This window comes from Bos indicus, chromosome 3 (genome assembly GCF_029378745.1).
Source record: "Bos indicus isolate NIAB-ARS_2022 breed Sahiwal x Tharparkar chromosome 3, NIAB-ARS_B.indTharparkar_mat_pri_1.0, whole genome shotgun sequence".
In the NCBI taxonomy this organism is placed as follows: Eukaryota; Metazoa; Chordata; class Mammalia; order Artiodactyla; family Bovidae; genus Bos; species Bos indicus.
This window is the reverse complement of record NC_091762.1, coordinates 105,436,373-105,446,665: the sequence shown is the minus strand read 5'-3', so window position 1 is coordinate 105,446,665 and position 10,293 is coordinate 105,436,373. Positions and strand designations below refer to the sequence as shown.

The window sequence follows — 10,293 nt, the reverse complement described above, 5'->3', positions numbered from 1 at the left end:
GTGACTGTGGGCTCTGTAATGACTACCCCACTGAAAAGGCCTGCTTCTTACTGCCCTGCTGGCAGCATCTGCAGTCTGACAGGAGCCTGTATAGTCCGCATGGTGAGCGGGATCTAAGACAAAAGCCACCTGTTGGGTGTTGCAGGCAGTATGATGTCTCACACCCCTCATTAGCTATGGAATTTGGGGCAGCTAACTTCACCTCTCTAAGCTTCAGTTTCCTCATCTTTAACATGGGGGAACATGGTGGCTATCTCTGAGATGTACCGAGGTTTAAGAGAGCTAATGTATATAAACAACTTAGCATAAGAAGTCCTTAAATAGTGTTCCCTGATGACCTGACAAGGGGCAGGGTGAGGTGGGAACCACTTTGCTCCACAAGCCAAGACTGGCAGCATGTTTGGCCTGCCTGTGTATGTTGGTATTACTCTCATATTTAGAAGTTCATCATCAGGGCCCAGGAAGGCCCTCTTTGGGAATACCCTGAATGAACCGCAAAGCCCACTGGACACAGGTCCGGGAATCTGTGGAAAACGGGCTTATTCTGGTTCAGCAGCCCTGACCCCGACTGCTGCAGGGGGGCCCAAGGTTATACTCTCAGAGTGGCCAAGTGGAAAAGACCATGTTGCGACCAACCAGTCACTGGTGAGGGCAGGTAGGATCCTCAGAGGTCTCCTCATCTAACCCCCTAGAGCCAATCGGGCCCAAAGATGGGAAAGGACCCACCCAAAGCATCACAATAAATAGCTGCACTGGCTGGGACCTCGGCCTTGGAGTCAAATTACTTGGCTTTAAAGGCCTCCTCTGGCAGTTTCTGCCTGCATGATCAGAGCTTCAGTTTCCTCATCTATAGTGGGTCTGCTGTGAAGGTCACCTGGGGGCATCTGATTCGCACAGAGCAGCGTGTGGGGTGCAGTGGTATGTCATTCTAACCAGGTCACGCTGCGCTGCGGCCCCTTCATACACAGGCAGGGGCTGGACTGGACTTCCTGGCCCCTGGATGGCACAAGGGGCGCCCTGCATCTCCTCACCCTGCCACGGAGGGTTGCTGCAGCTGCTGGCCCTAACGCTGTCCCTTCTGCTCGGGCTTCCTAGGGCTGCCGTGCTCGCTGCTGTCTGCTGCACCAGGGCAAAGCCCTTTGAGGGCAGAGCATGGACTGCACACTGGCTCCCCAGGGGCTACGCAAGGCTGGGCCTCAGCGGGCCTCTGGCAGACAGCCTGTTCTTTAGGGACTGCTGGAGTCACAAGAACTCAGGGGGCATCCTGTCCAAGTTTCCTCATAAATAAAAACGAGGAGCTACGACAAAGGCAAGGGGAATGACCTGCTCTTTGGAGGCATACTGATTTGTCTGCTGACTGATTGCAAAGACACTGGCATCTATATTGTTTTTTATTTATAAACAAATTGACATAAAATAAGTCCAGATGGCAGCAGGGGCAGCTGAACTGCTGACTTGCTTACAAAAGAAGCCTGCGGACAGTGGAGTGGGTGCAACCAGACTCCAGCCTAGAGACCATCCTCTCCCATCCATCTTAGGGCCTTCTTGGCTTAAAACATTGGGCCCAACCTTCTTTGGCAGCAATTCTGGCCAGGGCAAGGAGCTGTGGCGGGGCAGTGCAGGGCAGGAACGCCTGTTCCCACAGATGAGGCTGGGGCTGCAGAGGGCCCAGCGGAGGGAGAGATGGGAGATGACAGGGACCCTCTCCTCCCTGTGCTGAATGATGTGGTCAAGGCTTGGTAGGTCTGTCCATCCCAAGGAGAAAGTGCCTGGGTAATGTCCTCTGAGAAGGGGCCACAGCTCTCTGGAGAGGGCCTGTGTGGGGCCAGGGCAGTGTGGTCGCCCTCCTCCTGAAACCAGTGTCTGGAGCAAGAGGGGTATGACTGGAGGGCTTGCCCAAGTGCCAGAAACAATAAATTAATAAAAGATCTTTTTTTAAAAAAGGTAGAGGTTTGCACCATGAGTTTGGGATCTGTGGATCTCGTGAGGAGAAGGCAGGAGCTATGGGAGCCACACCACCAGGCCCAGCAGCTGGTGAGGGAACTGGGCGTGAGTGTCGCTTCAGAGCTTCATCTTTCGAGACCTCATCAGGTCAGCTCCTTCCTCCATCACCTGGAAGGTGTTCAGTCTAAACTCCTGGAGGGAGGCCACCCAGGCTTGTGAAATAAATACACGGGACCTCAGAGCCAAGATGGGGCTGAGGGGAAGAGCAGTGCCTGGGCCGCACACCCCGCTCCTCGGTCCTTCATGGAAGGACATCTCATGGCAGGAGGGGGCAGTGGTGGCTCCACACAGCCTCCTGGAGTCCTGAGGTGGCCCTGGACCCCGCTGAGGTGCCCGATGGCCCTCCTTTCTGGGAGAAGAGCCCCCTCTGCCGGACCCTCGGCTGTCCAGGCTTCACTGCCCTGCTCAGAACTTGCCCTGTTTCAGCCGGTCAATGTGGTAGCAGAGCTTGAGGGCAGGCCCCAGCTTCAGACCCATGTACTTCATCATCGTGTCACTTCGCAGCAGGAGCAGGGCCTTGCCATCGATCTCCTGGAGGGAGGAGGGGGGTGCCATCAGAGGCCTGGTCCACCCAGGTTCTCACCAAAGACCATCCGGGGAGGTACCAGCCACATGGAGCCCTGTGAACCTGCTGTGACACTGAAGCCTACGTGTTCCATCCACCTTCTGTCTCTAACCACCCCTCTCCAGCGTCACCACTGAACCCCCCAGGTTAAGCTCTTCATGCATATTTGTAGGAATCTCCTTTCTCTTGGGCAGCCGTCCCAAACCTCTGAGATCAAGCTCAATCCCAACTCTTCCCAGGAAGCCTCCCCAGTCAGTGTCCTTGTCACTCATCACAGACTATTTCTGTATTGACCCTCAAGGGCTATTTGGAAAGTCACCTTCCTTCCTGGGCAGCAGGAGCCCTCCTCATGAGCCACACACAAAGCAAGCACTCAGTGAGCAGCTGTGAGACCCGCAGGACTGATCTAAGAGCACTCTCCAGCCCACCTGGCATGAAGAAGTAGATGACCCATGAAAGCAGCGGAGCTCTTCTGAGTACACAGGGTGCAGAACAGCACCAAGCAGCAGGGGCTACTGGGAACCAGGTTTGAGCCCCAAATCAGGAGTTTGGTCATTGCAGGGGGGTCCTTGGCAGTCCCTGGCCACAGGGCCAAATGGTCACTTGACAAGATGCTGGGGCTCACAGCAGATAAAGTAGAGAATGGGGTTCTGATGAGGTTGGAGAACTGGGAGCCACACAACAAGGGACTCTCTAACCTGGCCTTGGCCTTAGACCACGGCAGGTAGAGAGGAGAGCAGTGCTCCTAGAAGAGGAGAGTCCTGTCCTGGGACCCAGCAGGAGTGTGGCTGAGTCAGGTCCAACACTAAAGGGGTGTGCAGTGCCCAGTGAAGGCCATTTGGGGCCAAGACTCTGTCACTAAGTTTGCATGGTTCCATCTGTGCTCAGTTTCAAGGGACTTGGAACAAATATGTAGCTTGTGCCCTTTAAGAGTCTAAGCAAGACACCTGGTAGATATAGGAGAGGTCAGGCAGGGACACCTACATGTTTGCGAAAGAGGTCAGCATGGGGTCCAAACTGGGGATCAGCTTCCCGGACAAACTGCATCACATCCTCAACCGTCCACGAGGAGGGGTCCCGGCCACTCAGTCGAGAGGCATCCCGGCGGTCCGACCCTGCAGGACAGAAGGACACCTGCCGTAATGGGCGGGGACTGGGCTGTAACTCGCCTGCACTCTCCACAGCCTGTCCCAGGGGCCCTGTGTGACCACTGGGCTTAGAGCAGTGCCAGAGCAGAGGAATCAGAGGTGACTGAGGGCAAGCCGGGTTTCTCCACAAAGGGAATGAGGACCTGAGACGCTTCTTCACTCAAATCTTAAGTGTAGGTCTGATTCTGGAAATGGTCAGAAGGAATTTTACACTGAGGTTGTGACTGAGCCTGGACCTGAGTCAAGGGTAGTGATGAGGTGAGAGTATTATCTGTGTTGGGGTAGAGGGAGGGGCTGGTAGGTGAGGCTGCTTTTGCCTTGGCTCTGGGGACCATTTCTAGAGATACCTCAGGAGCTGGGTAAGATTAGAGCTAAGACCTTGGGGCCCAGGGAGAAAAAAAAATGGCAGATAATAATAACCTGTGTCTCTTCCAAGGCCTGGAGAATAGTTGACTTCATTATAGCCAAATACTTGGAGGCAGAATACAGCTTTGCCTTGGCTGCCAGGAATCTCAATGTTAATTTAGTGCTCTGCTTAGAGCTTTTATTTCAGTCTTGGCCATTTCCCCAGTGGGATCTGAGCTCTCTGTACGGTCATCACCTGCATGACTCTCTGGCAGGCTTCATCCCCTCTGCCTGGAATGTGCCCCCTTCTTGCCCTTCAGTTTCTCCTTTCCTTCTGGCAGACTCTAACTTAACTAAACAAGAGCTGGCTTCAAGGATCAGCTCCTTTATGAAACTTTTCCAGGTCTCATCCTGAAAAAATTGGTCTCATAAAAGCATTTCACGTATCTCTTGGTTACAGCTCAATCTTTATACACTTTTCCCCATCACATCACTCTAATAATCTCTTCTCCATAAAGCAGTCAAAACAACTTTTAAAAAGTAATTGGATCATGTCAATCAATACAACAGCTTCAAAATGCATACCTGAAATAAGACTGAACCCTTTACCATGGTCTAGAAGGTACCCCATCATCTGGCCCTTTCTGCTTCATCTCTCCCTTCCCCCCACCCTTTACTCACCAAGCTCCAGACACGCTGGCTTTCTGCCTCCTGAATAAGCTATGCTTTTATGCTTTGATCCAGACACACAATTTCCGCTGTCTAAAATGTTCTTTTCCTCACATCTTTGCATACCTGATGCCTTCTCAACATTTGGGTTTCATCTCAAATGCTGATTCCTCTGAGAGGCCTTCCTTGACATCCAAATAAAAGTACTCTATTCCCCACACATCACTCTTTATCTGATTACTCTAGTTCACCCCCACCAGCCTAAAACAATCACAACCTAAAAACAGTCTCACGCATTTATGTTTATCACCTGTCTTCTGTTCTCTGTTAATCCTTCTGATACTGTGATTATTAATAAGAAACATACATATCTGTGTTCATTCTCTTTTCTGGCACAGCACTTAAAGTCCTGGGAATCTCCTAAGAGGTCAGTGTCATTTGCTATTCCAGGCCTCATCCAGGTGATGAGGCAGAAAGGGCCAGAGGGTGGGGTACCTTCTGGAGCATGTTAAGAGGTCAGAGTGTTGTTTGCTATTCATAACAAGTCCCTGTCAGTCACATCTGAATATGCTAATGAGGTACTTCTGGAAAGTCCTAAGGATGGGGCTGTTTGTCAGGGGAACCAATCAGGTGACTAGAAGTTTTGGACCTTTCAGTCCTGCCCTCTCCAATCTTTAAGGAAGGGAGAGGGGCTAGAGATTCAGTTCAATCACCAATGATCAATGACTTAACAAATCTTGCTGACATAATGAAGCCTCCATAAAAACCCCAAGGACAGGGCTTCAGGAGACTGTGGGCTGGAAGGAATCATGGAAGCCAGTCAGAGACACAGGTAACAACCTGGACTTTGAATTGGCATCTGAAGTTGGGGGGTGGTCAGTCTTGTGGGACTGAACCCTCATCCTGTGGGCTCTGACACTTCCTCCAGGGAGTTAGTGTCATAACAGGGTTAAACTGCGGGACGCCCAGCTGGAATGGTGGACTTGCTTGGTGTGTGGAGACCTGTACTTCTGGCGGGGGAAGTGAAGCAGTGCTGAACAGAGTGCTGAGCGTAGGGAGACACACAGGAGGAGAGAGTTTTCCTTTCACAGCACACAAGAGTGCCTGCTCTGCCAGAGACCACGATCAAATATGTCTGCTAAATGAATGAATGATCATATGTAATAGTTCCATGTATATTTTTCTGTCTCCCCCACCAGACTAGATCTGTCTTGAGGCTGAGGTGACTTAAGTCTCAAGGCAGGGACTCTACCTCAGAGCTCCTTACATGGCTCCATCTGGGGCCTTGTTGGGCTTGGGGTTGGGAAGCAGTATCCTGGGCTTCTCTGTCTCAGCCTTCCTTAGAATGCCCTCTGCTCCTGCAGGCCTTGCTAATGGATTCTTCTTATTCTTCCACACCTAATCTGTCCCTGGGCTGGGGGAGGCCACAGTGGGTGTGGAGATGGCTTTCTCCTGTCTCCCCATTGCTGCTTTTAGACCATCCTCCAACGGAAGCTAGTGTTCTTCAGAGGCCAAACATGTACTGAGCACCTGCTTTTCCTGATCACATACATTTTCAAATCTCTGGGTTTCTGCTCTTTGTTAAGTGAAGACTTTTGGGGATTTAACTCACTAACTTCCGGTTCCACCTAATTGCTGCCATAATCCTCTGAGGAAATCCATCCAACTGCCTTGCTTTCAGTGATTTCATTGCTATTCTACTTCAAATACCCACTACCAACATCACTGTCTAGTTCTTGGATCACTTGGAACAAATCCACTTCATAATTTTAAACACCCATCTCTCTGACTCCAACCGCCCACCTTTCCAACTCTCTTGGGACGTACGTCCACTATGACCATTATATCACAAAGACCTTTAGCACATCAGACTTACAGTCTCCCCATCCTTCAGGCGTCTCTCAGCCCTGCTTCTATCCCCGCTGTCCGGAGGCAGTGCTGATGATCTAAAGCACACCTCCTCCAGCTCCACTGATTACATGCTCCCCACCCGCTCTTGTCCTGTTAGCTCAATGTAAAATCTTAACTCTCAAACTGTCTTTTCTCACCCACATCTAGGTTTCTAAGAACCACAGAAGAAAACCGAAGGCCTTGCAAACTGGTCTCCAAGCTCCAAACATTGCAAGACCTTTGCTGTTTCTGCAAACCATCCCCTCTTCCTTGACCTATTTCTCCTGTATTCTTTATGGCTCATCCCATCTCCCAGCACTCCTGAGCCCCTCCCTGCTCAGCCCTCTCTCTATTCACTCATGGCCACAGTCTTCTTCCAGTCTCAGAGAGAAAGGTTTGCCTTCTTCTGTCATAAGACTGACCCTTAATCCTTCCCAACACCTCCAAGGCCTTCATTTCTCCTCTTTCCTATATTCTTAATTTCTTCTTCATGGAAGGCTCAGGCTGTCTGCTGACAAACATGCCCAGCATGCACCCACTCTGGAAGACCTTCGTCACCTCCTTCTTTTCCTCATCAAACTCTCCTTGATATGCCTACCCACAGCAAACCTCCCTCACTAGCCTCCAGCACCACTGAAGCTGCTCTTACTAAGATCAGCAATTACCTTCTAATCACCATTTCCAGTAGGTATTTCTCAGTCCTTATTTTACTGAACCTTTTTGGGTTATACTCTTCGTCTCTGTACCCCGGCCACCACAATATCAAATTCTTCTGCCTCCCTCACATCTGAGTGCTCCTCTGTCCCCTGTAGGATCCTCTTCCTGCTCCCTCCTCCTCAACTTTGTTGGTCCCTAGAACTTTCTTTGGTCAACTGTTCTTTTTATTCTACACAAAATTCTGGGAGGTGGGTGTCATTTTACTCTATAGCTTCAACTTCTATCTGCTAACTCCTAAATATGTAACTTCAGCTCAGTCCTCTTCCCTGAGGATCAGACCTGCATAGCCACTGCCTGCTGGGCATCACCTAGACAGACCCATGGGCTCCCTCCCCTTCTCTTCTATGGTTGGTTCCCTCTCTCAGAGAATGGCACCATCCAGTCAATCACCCCTTCTAGAAACCTGGGCAACATTCCCACTCCTTCCTCCCAACCCTTAAATCTGACTATATTTACCTCATGAAGAGTTTTCACATCTATTCTCTCTTCTACAAACCTACCACTGCCCTAATCTAGGCCTTTATCATTTTGGGTGTGGCCCATTCTAGTAACCTCCTAAGTGGTCTCTCTAGTCTTGTCCTTCCTCAAACCCATCCTCAACACAGTAGTCAGTGACCTATTTCAAACACAAACCTATTTAGGTCTTGCCTCTAGTAAGAGTCTCCAGAGCTTCTCATTAGTTACAAGATCAACCCCAAACTCTTTTTTTTTTTTTTTCTTTTGGTGGTGGTGGTGGCGACGGCGGCGGTGGCGGTGGTGGGGCCGGCGCCGCCGGCCTCGCGCCCAGTCACCGGCCCACGGCCTCCGCAGCTACCTCGGTCGGGCCTCCTCCCCTCCCGCCCGTGACCTCCGCCTCAGGGGAGCGCGCCCATGGCCCTCGCGCCCCAATCCCGTGCGGGAGGACAGAGCGAGCCGCGGCGGACGCCTCGTCGTCCCTTTCCCCGCAGCAGCCCGTGCCCCGGCAGCGTCCTGCCTTCGGTCCGCCGCCCTTCCGTCCCCACCCCGGCGCTCTCCGCCCCAGCCTCCACCACCGAGCCGCCTTCCCCGGCTCCTCCACTAGGTGTGGCGGAGGCGGCGGCCAACCCCAAACTCTTTAACATGGCATTTAAGGTCCTCTATGGTACAACCACTGACCCTTCCAGGATTTTCTCTTTGAAGCCCCAGAATTACCCTTTGTTTTTCAGTAATACCAAACTACATATACTCGCTGGTACAATCTGTGTTAGTTCTCATCCCTCTGCCCTTGTCCATGCTGCACGCTCTTCCCTGGAGAGCTCTCCCCCACCTACCACAACCCCTGATACATTCACACAGTCAACTTTAAAACCTCAGACACTTTCTCAAGGAAGCTTACCCTGGATAACAAGCTTGAGTGAGGTGTTCCTTCTTTCAGTTTTCATACAACTCATCTCTGCAGCCACACTCTGGATGTTATTTTACTATTATCTATTTAAGTGTTTGTCTCTCCTACAAGACTTTGAACTCCTTATGGACAAGAAATGATTGATTTTTGTGTCCCCCTGACAAACACAGATGGTGTTCACATAAATGGCTCATGAATGAATGAAGGACTCCTTCCCTGTCCCTTTGGCTCTGAGTCATTGGTGTTTGGTCCCTGCTGTTCTCAAGCTAATCCCAGAGCTTCAGCTGCTCTCCAGGTGCCTAGTCAGGCTTAATGGGGCCAGGCCCCAGTCTGATCTCTCTAGGTGGGGAAGGGTGGGGCAGCGCAACACAGTTAAGTCCTTTCTGGCTTCCCAAAGTTCAGGAAGGAAAGAAGAAAAGAATGAGAGAGGGCAGGAGAGCCAGAACTCTGAAAAGCTTACCCCTGGAGCAGAGCCTGCGCACAGCTGAGGCAGTGCTCAGCGGGAGACCACAGGATGGAAGCAGAGGCCGGTACCCTGGATTTCGAAGATTTTGGGAAGTGCTGACAAGATTGGTGGGATTCAAGGTAGAGTCCATTGAGTCTGAGTGTGGCTCCAAAGACCGGGCCAGACTATTTCCCAGGGCAAAGGTCTCACCTGGAAAACAGTAAAACCAGAGTTAGAACAGGGACTAGTCTGGAAGAACTGCAAGGGCGCTGGCTCCCAAGAGCCTATTTGGGTGGAGTAAGAGGCAGCAAAACAGAGAGCTCTGGGCTGGGCCGCAGGAGGCCTGTGCACCAGCCCTGGCTCTGGCTCTCACTAGGTGGCCTTAGTCAAGCCCAGCACCACCCTCTGGACTTGGATCTCCTTAGAGACTCTTCCCTTTGGACTAGATGGTCTCTGAGTTTTCTTCTGGTCTGGATGTGTTAGGCTCTTTCTGATAGAACCTTAAAAAAAAAAGCAAAGAAGAAAGCTCTTCTGAGAAGAGTCTGTCCTAACACACAAGATGCTAGAGTAGGGGATAAAGTGCTGAAGAAGAGATACATTTGCTTACATGAGGGCACTTTAGAAGTGGACCCTCTCAGACAGCAGGACATCTCAGAAATGCTTCCTGATGCCTGGCTCAAGGCTTGTCTGCAAAGGACCTGCTCTTATGCTGCCTCCCTTCTTTCACATTTGCCTCGTTTTATGGAAATAGTCCAAGGAAGCTGTGGTTGTACTGTAGTGAGAACATGGGCACAGAGCCCAGAATTTGGGTCAGAATTTGACTCTGCTACTTAGCAGGCAAAGTGCTTTCCTCAGAACCTTAGTCTCCTCATCTATAACATGGGAGCCCCCTTTCTTCCAAAGGGCTTGTGAACGTCAAAAGAGAATGGCTATGAAAACCTTTGTAAAGGGGTCCTCACCCTGACATTTCTACACCCTGGTCATGGCCCAACCCCAGGCAGCAGCCCCTAATCACTGGACTACAAAACCAGAAACAGACTCCCTCCTGTAGTTGGCTTCTGCTCATATCAAGTCAGAACTGGCCACCGCATTCTCTGTTTATGGGAGATGTCTTGGGTGCTGGACCACATCACACTGTCCTTGGTGG

General features: G+C 51.2%; 1 protein-coding gene across 13 annotated transcripts in view; it reads right to left on the bottom strand.

Annotated features, from left to right (window-relative positions):
- Nucleotides 1-1,373: 1,373 nt before the first annotated feature.
- The window catches only part of SCMH1 (Scm polycomb group protein homolog 1), a 224,737-nt gene continuing 215,817 nt past the window's right edge, over nt 1,374-10,293 (bottom strand). For all 13 annotated transcript variants that reach the window (XM_070786754.1, XM_070786756.1, XM_070786753.1 and 10 more), the window contains 3 exons: nt 9,162-9,356; nt 3,554-3,684; nt 1,374-2,535 (listed from right to left, as the gene is read on the bottom strand). In XM_070786754.1, coding sequence (XP_070642855.1) covers nt 2,410-2,535; nt 3,554-3,684; nt 9,162-9,356 — 452 coding nt within the window. In that variant the 3' untranslated portion in view covers nt 1,374-2,409. The remainder of the gene's footprint in view (nt 2,536-3,553; nt 3,685-9,161; nt 9,357-10,293) is intronic.